We start from the raw sequence: 25,220 nt of genomic DNA on the forward strand, positions 1-25,220 counted from the left end.
ATTCACCCCGACATCCTGACTGCTAGGTGGGAAAAAAGATTTTAAGAATGTGAGCTGTGACAGGAATACATTTATGTTGACGACGACACTGTATGAACACTGAAGAAATTTTTTTTTATTTTTTGTGGTCTTGATTACAGCTTTTAGAAACCAAATTATTTACTTTCTTTATGCCACATGTCAATAGCTACGACACAAAACATCAAACAAAGGACCGGCTGAGCCTGAGTACAGCCTCACAGAGCCGCTGCAGCTTCAGTTTCTATTTCAGAACAATATGTATGGTACAAAGGCTGCGCCAATCCGCCCGCTCTTATGCAACTTTAACATTAACGCAGAGTTCGAACACCCAAGTGAATCAGTGGAGTAGCAACCATCGCAAGAAATGATGACAAATAAAGTGTCGTATTAAAATGATTTTAATGTATTGCATTTTGTGCCGACATACAAAATGGTTTCTTTAAACCATTTCTTGTACATAATTGCTTTTTAAAAACTTTTTCTTTTAAAGACAATAGAAATTGTTCAGTTTGTCTATAAAACCAGCTTTGACCCGCGATAGATGTTTTCTCTAATCTTAACGTGGCAGATTTATTTACAAGTGTCCCCTCGGTCTCACACGTCAACAGAAAGTACACACACACACACACACACACACACACACACACACACACACACACACACACACACACACACACACACACACACACACACACACACACACACACACACTTTGTGTAACAACAAATAATGTATTAACTTGCCAATAACAAATGGTAGAATACTTTCTCACTACTGTGAGGGTGCTGCATCATATACTCATCCACTATACAAGGAAACATCACAAAGCCTGCAAAAATAAGCTTTAATTTGCCTTTTATTTCCATCAAATGCAGTACTATTTAAGGATCAGTACACAACAGTTACTACATTTTTAAATGATCCTTTTAATTAAATACTTTTTTAAAATGCTCCTGCAGTCATGTAATGTAATCGGTTATTACATTATTGTCAAAATCACATTACAATAGGATAAATGTCCTATTACACTATTGTGAAGTTATCATATTATAAGCTTTATTACACCGAAAAATGATTCAAATACTGGCTGTTACATGTGCACCCAACCCCACACACACACACACACACACACACACACACACACACACACACACACACACACACACACCGCTGCAGCTCTGTCTTTGTGTGCCTTCTCATTCACGTAATACATTTTCTTACTTCCTCATCTTTAACCATAAAAAGCTAAGTCCTTAAAACTTTTAATTAACCTTAAGTCCCGAAACCACATCTTGATCCTACAACACGTACGAGGCTGTAAAACTTTTTATAATTAAAAAAAAACCCAAAACCTTGTGTCTATGAGGCGCATATTTATGCTTCAGCTTAAAACCACTTGTGTACAGTCAGTCAGAGGAAGAATATAATACTTTTAAAACATAGGATTGAAGGAAAAATAAATGAGGGGCTCGAAATGATCTTTTCAGCGGAAAGCGATGGGGAATTGCCCAGGTAAAATATCACACTGCACCAAGACAACCGAGAATATAAGGTAATCAAATCTTATACAGCTGTATATGTACATATGTGAACAAACACCTATATAGTAAACAATTTAAGTAAATGCTTTATGATGAAACTATACATGTTCTGGGGTAAGAACTGGTTTATTTCTGCAAATTGCTTCCAGAGTTGACTTAGTTTGGTAGGTGACAATGACAGTGGCTCTATAAATACTTGAATGTATATACAAAATGACCAAACCAGACACAAATAGGAGTTAAACATTCATCGTATACACACACATAGATAACTGAAAGCCTGAGAGGCAGAAAAATCCGATTTAATGCAGGATTTATGTTGAGGTGATGACACACACTTTCTGAACTGTTCACATTTGCAGCTCTGAATCTGACTGTTGAGAAAGTTACTAAAAGTAATGTATTATTTGTTTTATTACCAGAGAACCACATCCAGTTCACGCAGTGTGTGATTAGTTGTTCTTGGAAAAGTTCCAAATTTTGCAGTGGAAAATTATTTCACAGAATTAAGATCATGATCACCTCCATAAAATCATTTTCTTCACAGTAATAAATCTGTCAGGCTTCTGAGGGTGAGGACAACAACTGAACTGAGCCAGTGGTGAAACTATGTTCTCTCACATTTCATTCAAACCTTTTTCATAAATGGTGTAATCTTACACTAACATGAGTCGAAACCTGCGATAAATAATCAGGAAAAGTTAAAGTCCAGCCTCCATGCCTGGTTCTCCTTGATGCTCTAAATGATATAATGCGTCTTACTTTACATGGGGAAATTCTTAATCCAGCATCTTAATTCAAACAGAAACAGACATGTTCAGATGAATATAGAAATAACAAAACAGTGATGCAAAACAGTGGGAAAAGATCAAATGTAAAAAATTTGGATTTTCACAGACAAAAGGAAGAAAAACAAAAGGATTGAAGCAGACATAATCAATGTCTCCCAGATGAATTTTTTTTTTCATGTAAGCGTTGGAAAACGACCATAGAAGTTCTTCAGGAGTAGATGGTGATGACCTCTCGTCCGCCTCCGCGCACCAGGAGGACTCGGTTCAGACCTTCAGTTAAAACCTCGAGGAACTCCATGTCTGAAAGACTCAGTGAAGGATCAAACTTCCACATTCACACACAGCAGATGTCATGTTTTGATTAAATTCACACTGCGTCAACTTTACTCTCCATGTAACCAAAGCGATGAGTGAAACACGCACACAATATACCCCCACAGTTTTAACCTAAACTTGAAAACTGTTTGTAACCTTTATTGGATTAAGCCATCGAGCAGATGAATAGATTCATAGTTTAAAATAAATCTCCCCAGATCCTTCAGGTTAAGTCAAGCATCAAGGCAAACATTAGAATCTGAATGTGATCCTTCAAAAATAGAGCAGGTGAGCTGTCAATTCACATTTGATTTGCTAGCGGTTGCATTAAATAAATAAATAAATAGATCTGATGCTTGGTATTGGACAAAAGGCTCCCTCCTCGTTTAAAATCAACTACCCAAAGCTGTTTCTTCTCAAAGTTTACACGACTTTCACACGACTCTTAGATCTATGGGAAAACATGTTTAACACAATATGTTGAACTGTTTCATCTATATGACGATTTAAAGGCTCAAAGGAAAACGGCTAAATTCGTTGGGGGTTTTTCCTTCAATGAAAAAGCAATAATAAGCGAGTGCAACATGTTACATCTGCTCAGCTTTCTCCACTCAGAGAGGTACCCCAAACTCATAAACCTCCTGATTAAACTACACAAAAAAAATAAAAATATAAACCTTTAGTTCTCCACTAGCCTCTATTCCACCGCTGCCCTACACTAAAATGTGAATAAAGCAGAGAACCTAACATGTATGAACAAAACACCTCGAGTAAACTACTTCAACTAAAGTCTTTTTCATAAAACTATACATGTTCTGGGGTAAGAACTTTTTTTTTTATCTGTCATGGTTGAGCGAGTTGTTTTCATTGTGAACAGATTGTAAGCAAGAAAAAAAAAATGCGTGTAGTATCAATGTTATCTTTGGATCTGCAGGAGTGATTTGGACATTCTTCATTCCACTTTGAAATGGTGCATGTAATTTCAAAGAGAGAGAGAAAAAAAAGCAAAACCCAATGTTTGACAGCTTTTCCTCTGGTGCAATAGTTCACTGCATAAAACAAACAAAAACACAAAGATAGGCCTGACAGATGCAGGATACAGTTTTCCTCGCCCACGCGGTTTTTCGGTGGTCCAGGCATGTTGAGCAGGACGAGCTTTGCCTCTTTAGATTTCTTTGTGATGACTTCATTCAGTCGCATGGCCGTGTGCATGCGCCGCACGTCCGTCTGGTTCCTGAAGCAAAACAACAGGAGGTCAGAATGGGCCTGGATCTCTGATCCACTTTTCAGTGGATCAAATACATTCATATTTTACTACAGGGTGCTCATACTTACAAATGTTCCCATTCCCTGCAGCATTTGCAAAAGGAGGTGATAACAAGTGAGTTGCATCCAGGGAGAATATGAAGGTAAAAAAAAACGGCTAAATTGTTCATAGTTATCTGTGGTGATTGTGGAATTATGATTGTGTATTGAAGTATAAGTTCAATATGTATCATGTATTTGCATTCATTTCAGCAGTGGAAGAGAAAACCTCCATAAGGTTTTACATACAATTCAAAAGAAAAATATTTCTGAGAAGTGTTGCAGCATAATAAAAAGTTAAATCAGACACGTGATAAAGTTCTATTTCCATCCTTACATTTTCAAGTTTCAGATAAAATTGTGGTGGTATTGTGTGTGTGTGTGTGTGTGTGTGTGTGTGTGTGTGTGTGTGTGTGTGTGTGTGTGTGTGTGTGCGTGTGTGTGTGTGTGTGTGTGTGTGTGTGTGTGTGTGTGTGTGTGTGTGTGTGTGTGTTTGAGATGCCGACAGGTGACTCACGGCTTCATGTTGAAATTGAAAAGGTCTCTGCCAGTCTCTGTGGCTGCTGATGGAGGGCTCTTCCCCTTGTCCGCCCGCTTGTTGTCTTTCCAGGCGGTGGCGCCCCCTGCTGGGGCAACCGGTGACGTGGGACTGGTGGGGGTGGAGGTGTTCTTACCCACGGTGGGCTGTTTTGGGTGGGACACAGCACCGGATTGAAAGAGGGACACCATGGAGTGATGATGGAACAGCATGAAATAAGATATGAGTCAGGAATGAGTGGCCTGTGGAAGTTATTGATGACTGATAAATAGTGCCGTGACAGCTGATCTTAGAAGGAAACAGCATGAGACACACAGAGAAGCCGAACAACACGATACAACAAGAGAAAGTGAGGGAAAAGACAGAGATGCATTACCTCCCCTTCTGGTTTCTCTCCCTCCTCGATGCTGGGCTGGGCCCTCAGCGCAGACGGATTCTTACGCCGGATGGACCCACGGGATGAATCTGTAATGCTCTGGATCTGTGATAATAGAATGGGAAACGTACCATTCAATTCCTAATTTCCCTCTGGAGATCATTTTCTCCTCTGTCAAATCGGACGAGTCCAGACAGACGTCTCATTATTCTCAGAGTGGATATTGAAAAAGCCTAACGTGATAATGAAGAGTGTCAAACTAAAACTTTATTTGTCATGTGCAGATAATACAGATTTCTTATGTTTACCTCTCGCTCCCTCTCATTCTTGGTCAGATGCATTTGTTTCAGGATCTGTGAGCGTTGCTCCATTATCAGGGTCTTCTCATAAGTGTAGGCTGAGATGTCACCGTCAAGCTGTTAAAAACATCAGGTGAATGCAGCATGCTATAACAGGATGACATAATGATGTATATTTATTTTTAAATACCAGCTTGCACACAACAGGAAGATGGTATTTGACTGTTTCTACTTCTGTACAAAAGGCCTTGTATTCTCAGAATTATGTGCCAGACAAGCTTCTCACCATCTCCACCACTTCCACCTCGGCATCGATGCGCAGATGATAGAGGAAGATGATGAGGTCCTTCTTCATCTGAATGCTGTTGTCATCCATCTGAGCTACTGTGAAAATGCGCATCTTGCACTTCCTCCACACCTACAGCGCGAGACATTCACAGGTAACAAAGTCTGCATTCAGATGAGATGTGTCTATTGTTTTAATATATATTTTTTTTAAATTTAACATCCACACCAAGATTATCATTTTATTCAATTTTCACTTTGATCACATGTGGGCAACTGGTGGCCTGTAATGGTTAAAAAGCGGCGATGCAAGGAAGACAGCCAAATAACGTCATTTAAAAATGATCCAGCTCACAATTATTCCTTGAGAGTGTGAAGAAAAAGCAGGTTTCCTGCTTCAGACCTTATGCTTGCGCAGCAGGAAGGGCAGCAGCATCAGCATGCCTCCGTCATGAACGATCCACCACACGTCTATGTGGCCTTCAGTGAAGCGTTCCCCATTGGACGGATAGCTGGAGATATTCTTCGGAACCAACAGAGCCAGGCTCGCTATGGTTGTTTCCCTCACCACCTCTGAAATGTAAAAAAACACATAAAAAGAAAAAAAAAAAAAAGGAAGTTGAAGGTTGCAGTGGCTATGAGCTGTTCTGGATCACATCAGTTCAAACAGATGTACCAAATGAGGTGACCAGTGTGTATTTTTTAGTTTATTAGATTAGTTTATTGGTAAATGATTTCACTTGACATCACTTGAAGTAAAATGTTAAATGTTTATTGATGGAAAACAAACAAAAAAGAAGTACAAGCACATCACAATGAGATAAACATTGTTCAAAGGTTCTTCATGTGTGACGCAATCAATCGACCCTCACTCCCTAAGTAAAAGCGATCAATACAAAAAAAAAGATAAGTAGCACCGAACTAATGTAAAACAACAAACATTCCCAATGTGCTGTGAACATACCGATAAAGTTCCTGAACTGCTGGTGGTACTCAGGTTGTTTCCAATAACGGGGCCAGCTGACCATTACAGTGTTGTGCTTCAGGCCTCCGAGTCCCCCAACCTGGATCAAGTGAGAGGTTCCATCCCTCAGGTTGGAGGAGATGACCACCTGGGAGAAACCCTTCACTCTCTCTGTCTCCATCAACTTACGCAAAGACTGCAGAGACACAAAGAAGGAAATAAAAAAAAGGTGGTTAAAGACTCTTGGAAAACTGTTGATAAGTTGTGGGTGATAAGATTTGCACATATAGGTCAGGGTTGGGTAATAGGAGTTGATTTTGTGTGTATCTCTCATAATCTTGACTCTGGCCTGCGGAGTCATAAACTCTGGACGAACCTGATCTGCCCTCTGAGCTTCGGTATAATTGTTGAGAAAAGTTCCTTGAACAGACGTGCCAACGATGGTCAGACCCTTTCCTGCCTTCAGCTGATTGGTCAGGGACAGCAGTCGAGGCTGCTCCACATTCTGCTCCGCGTCCACACTCACCAGCACCAGAATCTGAGGCCTAATAATCATAGAAAGAAAGAAAGAAAGAGAAAAAAAACAAAACAAATGGCACAGTTTATTAGAAAACTCACAGCCAACTCAAAACATCCCTCTGAAAATGCTATGGTTGACTGAAGTGACCTCCAGTTCTTGGTATGTGGCGGGCCCTCCTCCAACCTCATCAGAGCGAAGCGGGCGGCGCTGAGCGAGATCCCACGTATCCCGTCACCCCACTCCTTCTCCGCTCTGTCTCACAACAGACGAAGAGGTTTGCGCATGCTGTGTGCATTGCACTCAATATGTGTTCCAACAACCACAAAACACGACCCGTAATGAGAACAAGCACATTCCTCAACCGGTGTTAACAATTTTGCCCAGCTGTGATGTTGAGGTCACAATTACTTACCCACAGAACTCAATGTATTTGTAGATGCAGGTGGCGATGCCCATAGCCACGATGGCGTAATACCAGGAACAGATGAACATGAGTGACAGGCACAGGCTCATGCCCAGGAAAGAAAGAGCCCTGAGGAGGAGCAGACATCATCTTTACTTTCACCCAGAGCTTTGCCCGGCTTCACCACTGGCTGAATCCAGCATGAACACATACATACGGCACAGCTCATAAACATGGCGCTTTCACGCTTTCCCCGTGCCGAGAACACACGTAAACGCCAGGTTCCCATGGAAATGCGTGTGCAGGCAGCGCGGGCCAATATTGAAAGCACATTTTCACTGACTGTGTTAAGTGCTTGCAGGGCCGTGTGCTTCGATGTTGAACTAAAAGCTGTGTCCTTTACGTTTATAATGGTGTTACTTACACATGTATTTGGACTTTAACGGATGGCTCCCACGCAGGAGAGTTAAGAAGGTAACTATATCACCTCACTGCAAGAAGCAAAGGCTTTCTGTGGGGGCTTTGCGAGTTCTCCCTTTGTTATGAGGTGCTCCAACTTCTTCCCACAATCTAAGTGCATGCTTGTTAAATTAAGTCGTTGCTCAAAATTGAATGTGAGTGGATTATTTTCTCAAAGTGTTAGTCCTGCGTATGGAAGACAGCTGGGTGGACTGACGTGTGACCCTGCTATTTGTTCAAGGGTCCATCAGTTCAATTTATTAATCCCTTATGTGAAATTTCTGGCTCCTGCATTCGGTTTATACACACCATCCTCATAAAGTGGTTCAAATGTTGGAGTAACTAAAAAGTTACAAAAATACATATTCTGTTAGAGGCTCAGAAAATGTATCCAAATGCATGGAAGGAAATAATAAAAAACATGCCGTCAGCACATATGTAGACATGAATGGCCTTGATTGGCCTAGAATCACACCAATGTACTGGCAAAGATAATGTGAAAGAAGACAGCAAAGTGGAAGCAACAGATATGAACAGCACAGGATTTGAAGGAAACTTATAAAAAAAACAAAAAAAACCCCGATTTGTCAGCACATTTCAAGCACAAACTCACCAGTGGTAGAATTTAAAACGAGGCCTCCAGTTTGGGGTCCTCAGCAGAGTCTGCAGTGCACAGGCCAGATTGACGAACATGTAGCACATCAAGAAGAACCTAAAAAAGCGAGGACGTAGGAAGGACAAACCGTATGACATCGAGAGAGAAACCATACAGAGAATTTCAGTGATGTGACATATGATCTCCTTACATGGAAAGGATGGGAGCCACTGCATCCAGGGAAGCGATGATGATGCCAATCTCACAAATGCTGGTGGTGAGCAGGAGCGCCCAGGTGGGCTCTCCATTGGCTTTGCCGTGGCCAAAAACCTGTGGCAGCATGTCGTGTGAGAGATTTAAATCATGTGATGGTGATGTTTTGTTTCAGAATCTTCAGGCAAAGGAGAATACACAAGTTCTCTAACTACTGTAGGTGTGAAACATTGCTCGGGTCTTTAGTAGGAAAGTTGCATTTGACTGCCACGCACTCTGAGAAAGGGGATGATGCCGTCCCTGGAGATGGCCTGTAGGAGACGTGGAGCGCCGGTCAGACTCTGAAGTCCTGCTCCGCAGGTGGAGAAGAAGGAGCCGAACACGATGACCCATGGAGACGGCCACGCCAGAGTACCAATCACCAGATTACCATTAACTCCTTCACCAAACCTGTGGGTAAAAGTGAGCAAAGAACCACAAGCTGACGTGTGCAAATAAACCATCAGGTTTTAAAGCTTTTACATGAACAAAGATACTTCAAAATCTACACAAATAAACACAACAGTTATTTGTCCCTTACTTGTCTCGTAAGATGACTCCTTCGATACAAGCACCAAACAAGACCACACAGGTCATGTCTGAGAGAAAAAACTATTAAAGAAAACATTATTGTGAGAATTTGAAGAAGATCCAAGGTGAGCATGAAAAAAGGATCTCTACTGTGGAAGAAGTGGGAAGTTACTTTTGAAAGCAATGACTTACTCATGTTTCAGTGTGTTCACCAAGCGCTGAAATTACAGACTCACTCCTGTCTTATCGAGAGTGAAATCTTTTATTTGAACTTTTCTAAAACTTGCAAACACTTCTTTTGAGTTCCGCCATCCTCCAGCTTCCGGCTCCATGAAGGATACACACAGTGGAAGTGGTGGTGATGGCTGCAATGGTGCCGATGGGGATTGACTTCTGGGCATCGCGCAGATCTCCAGAGCGGTTGGAGCCAGCCATAATACCTGTGAGAGGAGCCACCTTTGAAAATCTGTTTTTATCTGAATGGTAAAGATCATATTTAATCCTCTTTGTGAATCCATTGTGGACGGAATCAACATCGGAAGTTGTACCTGCCGAGGTGAAGACGGCAAAAGATAGAAACTCTTCATTTGATTGATTTATTTGTTGGTTATATAATCGGATCATTAATCCCAAGGCAGTTTTGAGGAAAACGCTTCAACTGTAATAATAGCGTAGATTTAACTGGCATGAAATTCATGCATTTTTCAAAATATAAAAGTTTACATCAAAATTAGATTAAACAATTCAGAGTCGCTTTACAGTTAGAATGAAAACAGCATCTTTAAGACCCGGTCATCTTCTCAGTGGTACCTGTGACAGACGGGAAGTAAATTCCCACCAGCAGGGTGAAGAAGCTGGTGATATCAGCCACAACGTAACGATTGGAGCTGGTGGTGGGACTGTCTGGATCTGCATCAGATGCAAGTCCACGCTTCTCTAAAATCACCCCTTTTTCAAGGTAATTGCCAAACAGGTTTTCTGACAAAGACAGAAGGGAGAGATCACAACGAATGAAATGCACGAGTAATTGACATTCTCCGAGTTTGAACACTCACCTGCCAGGATCCCACTAGTGACCCCGGGGATTCCCTGAATCTCTGTGACGTTGTTGTTGTTGAAGTATTCGTCACAAGTGGCGTTGAGGGAATCAGAATCACAGAAGGACCTCCACAGTTGAGTGGTGACGGTGTCATTGTCTATCTCAATGACCTTTGCACAGATGTCATATCCTTTTGAACTCAGAGTTCGATTTCCCAGGATACAGACACTAGTCAAAACACAAAAACAAAAACAATGGCTGCAACATTGTCCGATTTGAGAAGTTTGTTGTCAAAAGAGTAACTTACGGAAAGACAGGGGGATCAATAGCGGTCTTGATGACACCAGCGTAAACCGCCAGAATAGAGAGGATGACACAGGCGAGGAAGACCAACGCCAGCTTGTTGACGTACTTGACTCCCACAAACACCACCAGCGACATGAAGCTCAGCACAATGGTGCCGTACACCCGCATGTTGTTGAGGAGAGCCGCCTCCGCCTCCGGCCCCTCCAGACCCTCAATTTTAAAGATGGCTGCCTGAGGAACTATATAAATCTAAAAGTGAGGAAGAAAGAGGAGAGGGAGGATGTAACAATCTCAGATTGAAAATAAAATCCACCTGCAAGGACTGCATGTCAATTCAAGGGATATCTCACGTGTTTGATTCTACTCACCAGCAGAATTTCAATACAGCCAAGTATGTACATGGCTCCTGCAAACGTGGTGCCCAGGTAGAAGCAGATCCCAACCGCTCCGCCAAACTCAGGCCCCAGAGAGCGAGAGATCATGTAATATGACCCCCCGGCTGCAGTCACAAACAACACAAAAGACTCAGTGCCCACTCTGTCACACACAAACACACTAATAGGAGCCTTCAGATATCCGCTGACCTGGTACGACTCCGTTCGTTGCAATGGCACTCATGGAGATGGCTGTGAGCATGGTCTGACAAAAGGAAGAGGACAGCAGCACTGTGAAAAGCAGTCCGATTAAACATGGCTGACAGAGAAAAGCAGTAGTGGTTTGAAATCACTTCGGGGATGTGATCTGCTCCCACCGTCACATTCATCTGATGACAGCAAGGAGTTGATAGATAGATAGATAGATAGATAGATAGATAGATAGATAGATAGATAGATAGATAGATAGATAGATAGATAGATAGATAGATAGATAGATAGATAGATAGATAGATAGATAGATAGATAGATAGATAGATAGATAGATAGATAGATGCTACTCATCAGGTTGGTGCACAGCATTAATAACTGCAGTTGACTCACTGTTGAGCAACACATGAAGACGATGATGAAGGATCCGAAGACGCCTCCGATTCCGACCATCCATGTCATCCGTAAGAAAAGGATCACGCCAAAAATATTCTGGATGCAGGGCAAGTAAACTCCCATCAGAGTGCCCAGCTGAGGCGCCTGGAAAGCCCAAAAAGAAAGCACCGATTGTGACTAATTTAATATTGCTTGTGTCTTGGGCATTCAAACATCACTTGGTATTTTTCTACATGGAGGGTTTTGGAGTTGTCATTATGGTCTGCTGCCACTGAATCTTCTGTTGGTCTGTCTACTTCAATCTTGTCAGTCTTTTCCACAGCTGTTATGGGAATTAAAGTCAGATTTTCACTATTAAAAAAACAAAGAGAAACAAAACAAAGAGTCTGCGCTACATTTCAGAAAAAGAACAACAGCTTTATATTACATTTTTTTTTCCAGTTTACCAGTTTGCTTCGACATAATTATTGCAAGGAGAAGAAACCCAAACCTCATAGCTGACCGGCGGCAACACACTCGTGTATTTTGTCATCCACAGTTACACACAATATACCAATAACTGACAGAAACCCATGAGCTGAGGTTTTTTGTTGTTGTTGTTGTTGGTTTTGTTGCCGACAGTAACACGGACACTTTTCTGTCCCGTTGCATTTTGTTGTCAACACAGTGGTGGTACATGATCATCTCTTTTGGTTACAGTTTTTGGCAGAAAACAAGAGAAAGCATTCAAAATAACACAAAATCTCACAAACACACAGAATAACAAAGCCACATGCCCAAGTTTTCATTGTGATTCACGAAGGGAGCCAATGTGGAACTCAGTACTCAGCACAAGAAATATCTTACTATGCAAATGTACGTCAAGGTGTGCAAATGTGTGTGCATATGCAAACATGTGGCTACTTTGCACAATAATGTTCCCCCAACTCTGTGTTATGACCTGCAACCTTAACCGTTGAAATACTTGGGAATGCCTACACTAGTGAGTGATTTAAGTATATTTCAATTTTAAATTTATTTATTTAAATCAACATTGTCATGTGTCATTTACACATACAAAGTTTAGCTGGACAAAGGTTTGTCCAGTTTTTTTAACAGTTTCGACTAATTGCAGATGCAAAAGTTAGTTTGGAAGAAAAACAGGCTTTTATTAATGAGATAACTGGTCAGGAATTCCGAGAAGCATGCAGTCATGCGAGTGGGTCAAACTTCTTCAAGACTTTTGGACCACTAACAGCAGTTTCTGCAATGAGCTCAGGATGTGAGACATCATAGCTCAGTGGCCAGTTTTGTTCACATGAAAATCTTAAAAATCTGCTTTTGAGTTTGGAGTCTGTTTTTGGCTGGCCCTGCATTTGGGAACACACGTTGGGTCCAATCATTTTGGTTTGTGTGTTGATAGATCTGGATGAGTAAAAAAGGATTAAACAGGCAGAGAAACATGTGTCAAGACTGTGTTGTGATTCTCAACTGGTTTAAGAAACAGACTAATAGAATTAAACTGATCTGAAGTGTGTCTTTTTTCTGGGAGTTGTTCAATGATAGGAGTAGTTCAATACCCCCCAAAAACCATGGCTTACAGTCATTGAGTGAATAATTTCTACAAAACAATAATTAAACTGAATTTGTTTTTATCTGTTGATGTAACCTGATAAAAGAGAAGGTGCTGTCGCTCCTTCTGTCAAAAGTGGTTAAAGTGTCAATGATTCATATACTAATTAGGTTTTCAATCTCGACAAAAATTATCATGTGATTAAATAACCACTCTGATAACATGAAAATGTTGTAAAAATGTTCTTCTCCTGCAATATCAGTTTGACATTTCTGACAACTTTGACGATGAACATTTGATTCTACCTTGATGGGTTTTTTAGTCGGACGCCCCCCTTCCTCATTGTTCTCGGCCTCTTCGTGCTCTTTGCTCCCAGTTGGCAGGTTGGAGTAGTTGGCCAGCGTGCTGAGCAGCGAGGCGACCATCGGACTAGTATCCATCTCCTCCTGCGAGCAACACACACACGGAAACACACCGGCATAATACAACTAGTTACGGCAAACACACCACCAGATAGCGCCGGGTTTAATGACACGGGCGATGAGTCCACACCTCAAACAGAGCCATGTTCTTGCCATCATACTGCTGGCTCTTTTCCGCATCAGCTGCTGCACTGCTGTTGATGAAAGGACTGCTCTCTTTGGGGTTCTCATCACCTGGAACAGAGAAGCGAAAGATCATTCATTAATCTGTCCTGTCCGTCCGTCCATCCGTCCGTCCATCCATCCATCCATCCATCCATCCATCCATCCATCCATCCATCCATCCATCCATCCATCCATCCATCCATCCATCCATCCATCCATCCATCCGTCCATCCATCCATCCGTCCATCCATCCATCCATCCATCCATCCATCCATCCATCCATCCACAAACACAACACAACCATGTCAAGGCACATTACACAGAGAAGAATCCAACAATTCCACATGAGCAAGCAGAGGAGACGGTGGATAGTAAAACTCCCGATTAACAGGAAGAAACCTGCAGAACCAGACTCAGAGGTGGAGACTTTCTGCTGCCCGTGAAACATCACTTATGGAGAGAGAGAAAGGAAAGAAGTAAAGGTCTCATTATAATCATGTAATATATAGAAAAAATAATAATAATGACGTTAGTGTTAAATCATTTGCCAACTGTTTGAATTCTTCAGAGAACATTAATACAATACTTCCCTTTGGATAATTACTGGTTTATGTAACCGTATATATCTAGGAGTTCAGGCTTAGGTTAAGGTTAAGGGTTAAGGTTAGCAGTTAAGTATTAATGGTCAAGGTTAATGTTGAGGTTGAGGCTAAAAGTTTGATTAAAACTTAAGCTTAAATTCAGGTTCGGTTCAGGATAAGAGTGAATGAGACAGGGTTGATGCATGTTTTAATAATTTTTCTGCATGTTTAGATCTCTTTTTCTTGGTGGGAGACCTCCACAACTTCCACCCAGGAGCTGGCCGTTGGGGGTGGGAATACTGTCACAGTTTTGTTTTCCATCTTGTCCATTTCCTGTTTTAGTTTGAAGTCTCGCTCTATCTCTCACTTCAGGTTATTTGACTTCCCTTCCTCATGTCTGATTGCTGTTCCCTGTCCTGATGTGTTTAACCTGTGAGGGAGTGTGTGATTGTCTTTACCCAGTGATGGCAGTATCTATGGCGCTTCAGTTCTTATTTGCCATTTCATCTGTGTTCTTTGTTGCAGCCTCTCGAGTGATTATCTGATTCCGATGTACACCTGCACAACTACGCCTCTGCTTTCTCTCAGACTCTCCCGCCACTCTGGCTCACAACAGCGGCTTTCCTGGCAACATAGTTGTTTTTAAATGAAGAGAACTCACGTCTCGCCACCTGCTGTGTCTGGCATTTTGAGTGACACGCTTTAGTTTATTTTTCTTTTCAGTTTGTTTGATTCCTGTCTTCTCCGCTGTGTTTCTTGCGTTTTTTCTGCCTTTTTACAAGTTTGGGCACACAAATAAATGGGATTTCAAGTTAGCCTTTTGTTTAAATGCTGCAAAATACTGAATCCCTGTATATTGTACAGTTCCTGATAAATCTATGTGACATCCATCCTGTCTAGGCAAAGCTCATATTGCCTTGCACCTTTGATAAAACATCATTTTATTTTATGACGAACTCTAAAATGCTGTGACAGACTGGCGACCTGTCCTTAGTGTATCCTGCCATCGCCCAAAATAAGCTGGGATTGGCTCCAGCACCCTGCCACCCTGAACAGGATAAGCAGTATAGAAGATGGGTGGATGGAAGAATAATCTGTATTTGCAGTTTGTTCCAACATTTTTTTTGCATTTTCCTGCTCTTTCCTCCAAATCAATCACACTTTATTGTCCTGTCAAAATCAAAATCAACATCCAAATCGAATTGACTCTTCTTCATATCCTTAAGACTCAACAAAGCCTTTCTTTTTCTCCCCTTGAACCAGTGACATGTACAAGCTCAACAGCCCAGCCAGCCAGAGTCAATAAATTGCTTGTTGTCCATCTTGTCATCCACCACTCTACACCACCAGTGTCAGTACTCCATGGGGTCCAACCCACTTCATTGCCAAACTCTAAATTCAATACATGTTATTCATTTCTTCACATAATCTGCCCTCCATTGACTTGCCATTGAATCTAAAAGAGGTGTAGTCCTGCAGCAGAGCCTCTGCTGCCCAAAGCAGCACAATCAAGTCACCTCTTCCAGTTCCCCGAGCTGCAGCAGTATTATACACTAATCTTCAAAGCAGAGAGGAGAGTTAAATGCCAGCCAAACTGCTCTCACACGGCACAAAATCCTTTGAACGGTTCACCGCTCTCCTAAAGATGCATCGCCTGTCGAACTGGATCACAAAGCTTTTCAGTTTTATGTTGCTGTTGAGATTTTATCCATGTCTGATCACCGAGAGAGCACAACACATCCAAAATACCTGAAGCTGATATGTCACCTCTCTGTGGAGTTCTTTTATTCGTAAAATGAAAAAGAACTATATCTTTGAAGTGAAGGCCAGAGTGAACAAGAACAGAACCCGTGTTCTGGATGATGAAACTTCTCTGCGCAGGATTTGTTTTGAAGTCAGTCATACTGATGTTTGTCTCTTCACTCGCAGTCACAGTGTAGAAAATACTGAAGCCAATCACCTGAACATTTTGGAATCCAGCATGATTATTAAATCTGCATTTAAAGCTCATGTCTGCTTCTGGCTTAGAATGAAATCAGCTTTTAAAAAAATTGCAGTTTAACCACGTTTTACACATGCACACGTGTGTGTGGGTGTGTGTGTGTCCCGTCTTTTTAAGGTTTGTCATCCATGTTCTGTCTCTCCTCATCTGTCTTTGCCTCGACAAGTGATGACTTTGAGCCTCCAGATGTGATGCCTGAACACCAGGCCTAATTTCTGACACAGTGGCAGCAGCAACATATCAAATACTTCACAGTCTGTTCTATATTCTGGCTTTTGACCCTCCCTCCGCAAACATTTTCATCTTCCTCACGCAACAAAGCTCCACGTAAATGTCAGCAGACGAGTGGTGATGGATCTCTGTCCTGATCTATGACCCATGAAGTGTCACACCAAAAAAATAACCGTCGAATGACGCCTTGAAATAAAAGCTGTCCTGTACTTTTCTGATCTCTGAAATTGATGGTTTAAACGCTGCAAGCATTCCACAACGACCTGTTTGTGAAACTGCACAAAACAAACCTGGCTTGTGTACTGCGATCACTCAGGGTAAGAAGCCAAGTCACGCTTTTCATCCTCCTCATCAATCAGCTGGTGACCCTGAGGCGTAGCCACCCAGAGGAGGTCAGAGATCCCACCGCTCCCTCAAACTCATTTCCTGGTCCAGCACTTTGGCCACATCACACAACCTATGAGCTCACATTATCCCGGACAATATCTTTTCTTTTTTTTTCTATTTGCATGCACATTTTTTCTTATCATTTATCACATCGTATTATGTGAACATTCACATTTGACGGCCAAATCGAATACCTTCTGCCTCCACAAAGGTTGATTAGATTTGTTAGTCTGAAATCCTCCGCGTGAACTACTCTGTGAAGTACATGTTTACCAAGAGGCAACTGAGGATGTATGAAACATTCACAAAGACTCATTTTGACTGTGTAGGAGCAGAGGAAATGTTAAAATGTCTGAATAATTGCTGATTCTGTTTAGAATGTTTTCGGGCCGAAACACTTCAGAATAGAGAGCGTTCTCACTATTTGATTGGCGGTTTTTAAAAGCTGCTCGTGTTGACTGTGTGTTACGAAGGACTTGTGAATTCAACAATGAGGAAAAATCGATGGAATTACAGGATTGAAGTGTAAAAATACTGAGTCATGCAGAATTTGTTAAATACTTTTGATGACTTTTAAAAACAATTAGGTTCCCATTTAGCAGACCAGATGGTGTGAATTAGTCTCTCACTTGCTGCGGGCAAACTTTTGACATCTCAACTATAACTACTAGCATATATCTCTACTATATCATTACTACTATATATCACTAGAGGAAAGTCAACAATGTGACACTTTACGGGGGGTGAACGTGGTTAAATTCCCACGAGGTCAGGGGTCGTCCTCCTCCACACTTTCAGAACTCTGCTGTTGGAAAAGCCATGGTACGCCGTTGACTGGTTGCTGTCCATCACAGGGCAAACACAGATGGTCATACACAAATTCATACTTTGAGAAAGCCGTCACATGCAGAAAAGAGAACAAACTGTACGAAATCGGACTCGAAAAGAGGATATCCTCACCGCGTGCCTCTTTCTCAGCTTTTAGAATAATTCAAATAATCCTGACAGGCTTGGTGGCTTGTATCTGTGGTTGAATTTTTCAATTTGTCTGTAAAGACCCCTGTAAAAAACTGAAGGGTGTTATTCAGGGAGCCATTCTTCTGAATTCCAAGTGAATAAATAGACCAAAAGATAAGAGGTCAAGGGTTTGAGTGTAGGGCCGGGGCTTTCTGTTTGAAGTCTTCATGCTCTTTCTGAGTCCCTGGGTGCTCCAATTTCCTCCCTCAGTCAAAAATATGCATATTGGGTTAATTAGTGACCCGAAATGTGAGTGAGTGTGAATGTCTGCGTTTTCTCGGTGATGGATTAGTGAGCCTGTCCACGGTGTATCCGTCCTTCAGCCACAGTCAGCCGGACACGAGAACCCCGTGACCCTCAACTCAATAAAGTTAGAAAGGAGACAGACAGATGAAGTGTTAAGCTATGTGTCCGTGTTACAAAAATTGTGGTATATTTCTAATATAACAGCCGTGTAAAGAGATTTGACTGACATTTGTTAAACAATACAAGGCTACACCCGTTTATTTATGGAAAGAAACATAGTCGGACCTTCAGGGTTTCAAACAATTCAAACAAACTCTTTAGCTGAAGCATGGAGGTGACTTCTGGTCATCTTTGAATATTTTGTGGCAACATCATCAGGTAAAGATGGTTCTTTTTTGAAAAGTATGTCAATAACCTGCAATACTCAGACCATACTGAGATAAAGAAGATCGACCGCCGTCATTCAATGTTGGCATTGCGAGCATGTAAAGCTCTGAGGACTGAACTGAACAAACTCTCACACGGAGCCACACAGATGAGTGAACTCTTGATTTGTCTTGTTTTTCCATGAAAAAGAACAAAACAAAGCAGCTTAATACTGCAATACATAATTCCGCTCATGCCTGAAGATACTCCACACAGAGATTCACATTTGTGCAGACAATATATTAAGATTAAAGATTTTATGAGGTTTTGCTGTCTGTCTGCACAATAATCCTGCTCAGGTATGATACTGTCCCTGTTGATCTCTTCATAAATCCTTTGGTCCAGAGGGGGAATAATAAAAAAATCTGTGCTCCCCGTGAGGCCTCGGCGGAGCAAAACCTTCTGCTTCAACCTTGGGTCATGAAATTCAACTCTGAAGCCTTTGTTCCCGCGGGGCGACTTCTTTTTCATCAGTCTATAAAGATGTGGATACAGTTGGAGCTGGACCACTGACAACGAGTACCTCCGTATCCAAAGCTTTCTGTATTGAATGTAGATTCCCTTGCCAGAGGAAGTGATCTATTACCATTTAGAAGAAACAGCTTGCACTGAAACACACCGAGGATCAGATTCTGATACAGTATGCTGTCAGCATTTTGCCGATGGCAAACATCGTTCATGCAGCCCTCGACAGTGCGAGTTCAATAGAAGGCCATTTACTAAGAGAAACATATATCACACCTGATGATGTATCGGGCTTCACAAAGACAAGACAACAGCAATACTAACAATCATAGTCCAACTCCTGTTAGTTTCAACATTCAATGTAATATTTTACTCCTGGCTGATAAAGCTGATAAACTGCATCAGGCCTGCTTACAGAAAGTACAAGCTTCATTTATCTCAAGGATCAGTGCAAGGTTAGTTCTGCATTAGCATGTAATTCCAGACAATTGGAATGGTCTCTCTTTTACTATTGTGCAACACATCTCAGGTCTGTGATTGCAGACACCAATCACAAACAGGAGGAGGAATCTGAAGTTGATTATAAAAGTGACGCTATTAAGCAGTATTGTTGGCGTCTGTCTGTGGCGTTTTAAGCCACCGAACCACTTGTGATCTGAACAGTTTTTAGAATAAGATGAGATCAAAAGCATGGAGTGTTTCTGTTTGATTACACAACACTGAAGAATCATCGACCAAGAGATTACAGTATAAACTGACCTACATAGAATAACTCATGCGGCTTAAGAGTCAGAAGCAAATGAGGAGAAGCAGCTTTAATTTTCAACGCTCCCTTACCTGTGGAACAACCTTTCTGAACACCTGAGGACTGCTCACACTCTCACTTCTTTTAAATCGGGACGTAAAACATTTTTATTTGCACAGGCTTTCGAATGAACAATATTCTGTACTTTTTAAAAAAATTTTTTTTACCTTTATCATAATAAAGCTGTTTGTTTAAATGCTGTTTTGAATTCCTTCAACTCACTTTAGCTTGAAAATTGCTCCTTGAAATGATTCTGCGAATAATTTCTGTCGTGATGATGTGAAGTGGTTCCTCCGCTCATATGGAAATTCATCATTTCTATGTTGGATGCGTGGAGCGAGTCTGTTGTTTGCGACGGTACCCGGGACAGTGTGACGTGTTGGGGTTTTCTGACGAGAGGCTGTAATAGTTCTAGTATTTCTGTAATAGATCAAGATTCTAAATTACTTGCTTTAATGTATTTCTTTTGATTTCTTTGTAAAACACTGTGAATTGTCTTGTATGTGAATGGTGTTCTATAAATAAATTTGCCTAGCCTTAAGAGACATGAGAGCTTCCATGGGCGTGAGCAGCATAATTGTCCTGCCTGGTCACTGAACCATGGAGTGTCAGTAATGATTGGTGGAAATATTAGATACAGTTCTATTGGTTTAGTGTTTGCCAATGGAGATCAAGCTTTGTACCTCTAAACTACCAGGTGATCCTTGTATATGCGATATAATCTGTAAGTGACACTTAAGTAATTTTTAGTTTATGAGGGTTCACTTCAGGTCAAGTCAATGCCTCAGCTTAGCATGATTAATGAGTACTCAAAGGTACAAGAGAAAGAAGACACCAAGTACCGAGTGGAGCTGTCGTGAAAATAAACAACTACATTTTAACACAAGAGTTTTTGACAAGAGTGGAATATTGTTGAAAAAAAGATTTATAGTACCTGCAATATCACTCAAGATTGGTTTATTCATGTTTTTCTTGATCTTATCCAGAGTGATTTTGTTTGCTTATGTTTCTTTAATGGCGTTAAGACCGAAGCATGGGCGTGGATTTTCATTTCTGCTTTAAAGCTACTTACATTTACTGCACTAGTCTGACTAAACTGGACTTTAAACATACAGACGATCTGTTCAGATAGTTCAAACAGAGCGGGTCCAGGATGGAAACTGTTCACGGAAACGTGCTCTGCACCAAATCCTGACTCTGAAGTTAAATAAGCATGGAAAAAGGCCCCAAACAGAATTAAGAAGCCGGCGGACTACAAACTGTTAAAGTGACAACTGGTGGAGTACCTTTAGAGGACTCACAAGTTTTTCATTAACTACTACACTCAAAAAAATCCACTATGCAGTTTTTCAGTTTACATATCGGAAATATGTTTGATTGACATGTGCATATTGAGTTTCTTGTTGTTAAATGGTTCATTCTAATACATGTTGTTCAGATAATATGAATAAAAGGGATTCAATCCACTTAATGTGTGACATGATTAAATTGCATTATCCGAACAAATAATTTTTGTGTTTGTGGAAATAACTGAGAATTATTTTTTTTCAGTGTATTGTGGTTGGTATTGTCGTAGGACAAACAGAAATGCTGAAACGATGCATTTTCTCGATTATTGTAATGGAGACTGACTCCAAAACCTGTCTACTTGATTCTTGGGATCCTTTACCATTGACAGAATTATCAACCCCAATGCTATCAGGGTTGTCTGCCTCTATGAGAGTGTTTTTTTGTTTTCCATGTTTCTCAAGTAAAACCTGTTTCACAGTTGTGCCCCCCGGCGAAACCCCCTCCTCCCACCCCGCCCATCGATGAAACTCTCACCTGGTCGAGTACATTTCCATGAGGCCCACCCAGACAGACCATTTGCTCACTATAAAAGACTCCAGTTCAGCTTCCAGTATTCATCAAATCCTCGGTTTCCCTCAATGGTAAAAACTTTGCCTATGAAGATTCTGGAGAATATTTTTGATGCCTGTTTTTTCACCTTTTCGTCGGCTTGTTGTGTCGTCTGCTCTGCCTGAGGTCTCATCTCAGATTGTGAAATTTGTATGAATATTTGCTTCGGCTGACAAAATAGGCATGCAGAGGTGATCTTTGCAACACTAACTCACTTTTTTGCTCTGGTCTTGTTATCCTTGTCACTGTTATCTTCACTTCTTACTTCAGTTGCATATTGTGGAATATTTCAGTCCGTGAAGAAATGAATGAATAACTCAACTTTTATTTTTAAAGCACTTTTCATGTGATAAAAATACAGCACAAAGTGCTTTACTCCTTACAAACAGAGCCCTTCTCATCACTCTGTCGGCCACAACTCTCCCACTCACATTCATTCAGAACATATGGGGCTCACTCCACTTAGTGTTTCATGACATTGGAAAAATTACATTTGTTTAAGCCTATCTCTCTCTCTTTAGGCACAACATGGCTTGGCTACATTCTTGATTTATATTACTTTGGTCAGATATGTCCAGAGTGTCAGAACACCATGCTCATCTATGAGAAAGCACCTTTCTTAGGGGTCACATACCCAAATATGGGCTCAGGTTGACAATCGAATATAGTTGCCAATTTTTTATTACAGTGAGAGTTGAGGGATGAGTCAAAGATTACACGCAGGCTCCTCACAGTGATGCTGTGGATCAAATTAATACCATCCAGTGTTACTGTTTAGATCATTTGTCCCTCAGATGTTTTATGGCAAATATAATAACTTCTGTTTTATCTGAGTACAGGAGCAGAGAATTACAGCTCAACCAGGCTTTATGTCTTTCAGAAAAGCTTCTCGTAGGACATATTGATCAGGATCATCTGGTTTCATAGATAAATAGATTTGTGTATATTTTGCATAACAATGGAGTGTTTCCTAATAATATACCCGATAACAAGCATGTGTAATGTGAAAAGTATAAGTCCTAAGACAGAACCCTGTGGAACTCCATGCTTAGCGTTTGTCTGAGCTGAAGGGTTATCATTACCATAAATTAAGTGGAATCTGTTGGATGAATATGATTTAAATCAGTTTAGTGCTTTACCTTTATGTCCAAGCTTCTGTAATAGGATGTTGCGATCAATAGTTTGAAATGCAGCACTGAGATCTAATAGGACCAGAACAGAGACCAGTCCTTTGCCCGAGGCCATGAAAAGATCATTAGTAACTTTGACCAGAGGTGTCTCGGTGCTATGATGAGCTCTAAAACATGTCAGAAAAGACTCAAATAGATCCTTTGTGGATAAATTGTCACATGGCTGACTTGCGACAACTTTTTACAGCATTTTAGGACATTGAATATTGGCCCATAACATGTTTAAACAAGTTAAATGTCTTTAAAGAGTCCAGTGAGGAATGGATCTAACACGTGTTGTTGGTTTGGATGAAGCCACGATTGACGACAACTCAGAGAGCTCCATAGGATGGAAGCAATGTAAGTGTAAATTCACATTGGTGAAGATGACATGATTTTATCAAATTTAGTGACACGCCTATGAGAGGACAGAGACATGCAATCAAATAGCTTATTCAAGTTACAAGCGTAGCGTTCATCCTGCAGCTGAACTGTGAAGCGTATCTTAATCTTTTCTCTCACATTCTTCTTTTCTTGACAGAAGCACGAACTCCAGACAGCTCTCCGCCATATCTCATCTTCAGTTCCAGTACCTGGCCCTTTATGAGCATGACAGAATGACTAAACGTATGTCTGTGCGTGACCCTGAGATTACAGTAAATTTTCTTGCTCTTTGATACGAGATATTTGTTCTTGGCATCTGGTAAATGATTCCTCTGTCCTCATTCTCCTCCAGAACCTCAGCTTCGGAGTCATTTCTCCTCCTCTTCAGTTTCTTTATAGAAATGTAGAGCCGCCTTTTACAGCTTAGCTCGACAAAGTTACACATTGAACCAAAAGGAAAATTTCCCTTTATTTACATGCAGAGGAACATGTCTCATTAATCTTGAGGTAAAAATGTATCCATAGTGTTCACCGGCCCACTGTAAATGTTCGCTCACTTGCCGGTCAGACGCTTTCTTCATGTTTCCAGTTTCTAGCTCAAACAAACTGATCGTAAGAGTTACTGTATTTCAACTCATGATATGTAAAGTCTCTCAGAACATTTTTGTTGCTGCAAAACGTTTATTCATCTTCTCTTATTTGCATGAAAAAATGAACCTTAAACTGAAATTTAATTTAATCCCTCATCTTTATGCTCAAGTATTGGCTGTGCTTCAGAGAACATAATATAACACTATGTAATTAACAGTGGATCACACAGGTCAATCACTCTAATGATCACTTCCAGATCATTCCAAAATTGAGTGCTCTGACGTAACACATACACATAAAACTACAGAAATATGACTTTACAGTTTTATTACTATGTCACTAGAAAAAGTAGTTTTACAGGTGAGTTCACTGGACACGTAAATGTCCCACAGCTTTAAATTATTTTTCTTTCAAGGACATTAATGATATATTGATAAGCGGTGATTAGCTTCAGAGAGAAGCTCCTAACATGTTTGTATTGAGCTGGGCTGAGGACCGACCGCAGAGTGCAGATGAGAGAGACGATGTGTGGTGCAGATTTGTACCCTTGATGTGACATGGCTATTAAAAAAATGGACAGTTTATACCGGCTTTTAAAAGCTTAATAGGACGCAGGCTCAGGGGGATTATCCAGCAGCTGCTGGAGGCCACAGAGGAAGGCAGAAATTAACTTCTGCATGTGACGGCGACTGCAACCTCACAATTACATCAACGACAAACACACACGCACGCACGCACGCACGCACGCACGCACGCACGCACGCACGCACGCACCAGCACTAAATGAAGAATTACAACTAATTCCATGAAGTTATTTGTTTAATTCAAACCTGTCTCATCGCTCTTTTCACACATGTTGTCTGACGATTGGAAGGTGTTTTTGTCATTTTTTTCATCGGGTGAGATTGATTTCTGTAGTGAAAAATGCTACTGTGCACGTAAATAACAGCCTTTATTGCAGGTTGATTTGAAACTAAATACCAACATTTTTTTTTTCTAGTCTCACTTATATCATGAAATTGCTGAAAAGTTCAGGTGGGGATTTGTAAAAAAAAAAAAGAAACAGAAGAAACCTATTAAAATGAAGCTCACCTAAATCAATGAAGTGTCAACGTCAACAATATCAGTAATGCCTCATTCAGCTGTGACGCTACTGAATGTTAACACAGATCAACCTAATGCTCAGTGGATGATGAAGGAAGATGTCAATAATTACTCCATTTAATTCAATTGCTCTATAATATTACAGACACTGCCCGAACAGAGTGCTTCCAGATTTTTATATTTGCTTTTAGATTGTTGCTGAAGATGAGAATTTTGATGGGGGGAAAAAGTTCTTGCATGGCCGCCAATGACTG

At 40.9% G+C, this 25,220-nt stretch overlaps 1 protein-coding gene across 2 annotated transcripts in view; it reads right to left on the reverse strand.

Moving 5' to 3' along the window:
* Nucleotides 1-405: 405 nt before the first annotated feature.
* Nucleotides 406-25,220, reverse strand: part of slc12a5b (solute carrier family 12 member 5b) — a 38,227-nt gene continuing 13,412 nt past the window's right edge. The window contains exons 2-26 of one of the 2 annotated variants that reach the window (XM_080468981.1): nt 13,625-13,728; nt 13,378-13,518; nt 11,518-11,664; nt 11,125-11,179; nt 10,909-11,039; nt 10,542-10,789; nt 10,251-10,462; nt 10,006-10,173; nt 9,537-9,635; nt 9,206-9,263; nt 8,901-9,075; nt 8,624-8,742; nt 8,431-8,529; nt 7,368-7,487; nt 7,103-7,207; nt 6,812-6,980; nt 6,436-6,631; nt 5,875-6,044; nt 5,473-5,604; nt 5,196-5,303; nt 4,888-4,992; nt 4,491-4,657; nt 4,004-4,018; nt 3,769-3,902; nt 406-2,653 (exon numbers count right to left, since the gene is read on the reverse strand). In XM_080468981.1, the coding sequence (XP_080325107.1) occupies nt 2,562-2,653; nt 3,769-3,902; nt 4,004-4,018; nt 4,491-4,657; nt 4,888-4,992; nt 5,196-5,303; nt 5,473-5,604; nt 5,875-6,044; nt 6,436-6,631; nt 6,812-6,980; nt 7,103-7,207; nt 7,368-7,487; nt 8,431-8,529; nt 8,624-8,742; nt 8,901-9,075; nt 9,206-9,263; nt 9,537-9,635; nt 10,006-10,173; nt 10,251-10,462; nt 10,542-10,789; nt 10,909-11,039; nt 11,125-11,179; nt 11,518-11,664; nt 13,378-13,518; nt 13,625-13,728 (3,269 nt within the window). In that variant the 3' untranslated portion in view covers nt 406-2,561. Of the gene's footprint in view, nt 2,654-3,768; nt 3,903-4,003; nt 4,019-4,479; nt 4,658-4,887; nt 4,993-5,195; nt 5,304-5,472; nt 5,605-5,874; nt 6,045-6,435; nt 6,632-6,811; nt 6,981-7,102; nt 7,208-7,367; nt 7,488-8,430; nt 8,530-8,623; nt 8,743-8,900; nt 9,076-9,205; nt 9,264-9,536; nt 9,636-10,005; nt 10,174-10,250; nt 10,463-10,541; nt 10,790-10,908; nt 11,040-11,124; nt 11,180-11,517; nt 11,665-13,377; nt 13,519-13,624; nt 13,729-25,220 lie in introns of those variants that run through there. The other variant, XM_080468980.1, reaches the window with a different exon arrangement.

This window comes from Lipophrys pholis (genome assembly GCF_963383615.2).
Source record: "Lipophrys pholis genome assembly, chromosome: 8".
Taxonomy (NCBI): Eukaryota; Metazoa; Chordata; class Actinopteri; order Blenniiformes; family Blenniidae; genus Lipophrys; species Lipophrys pholis.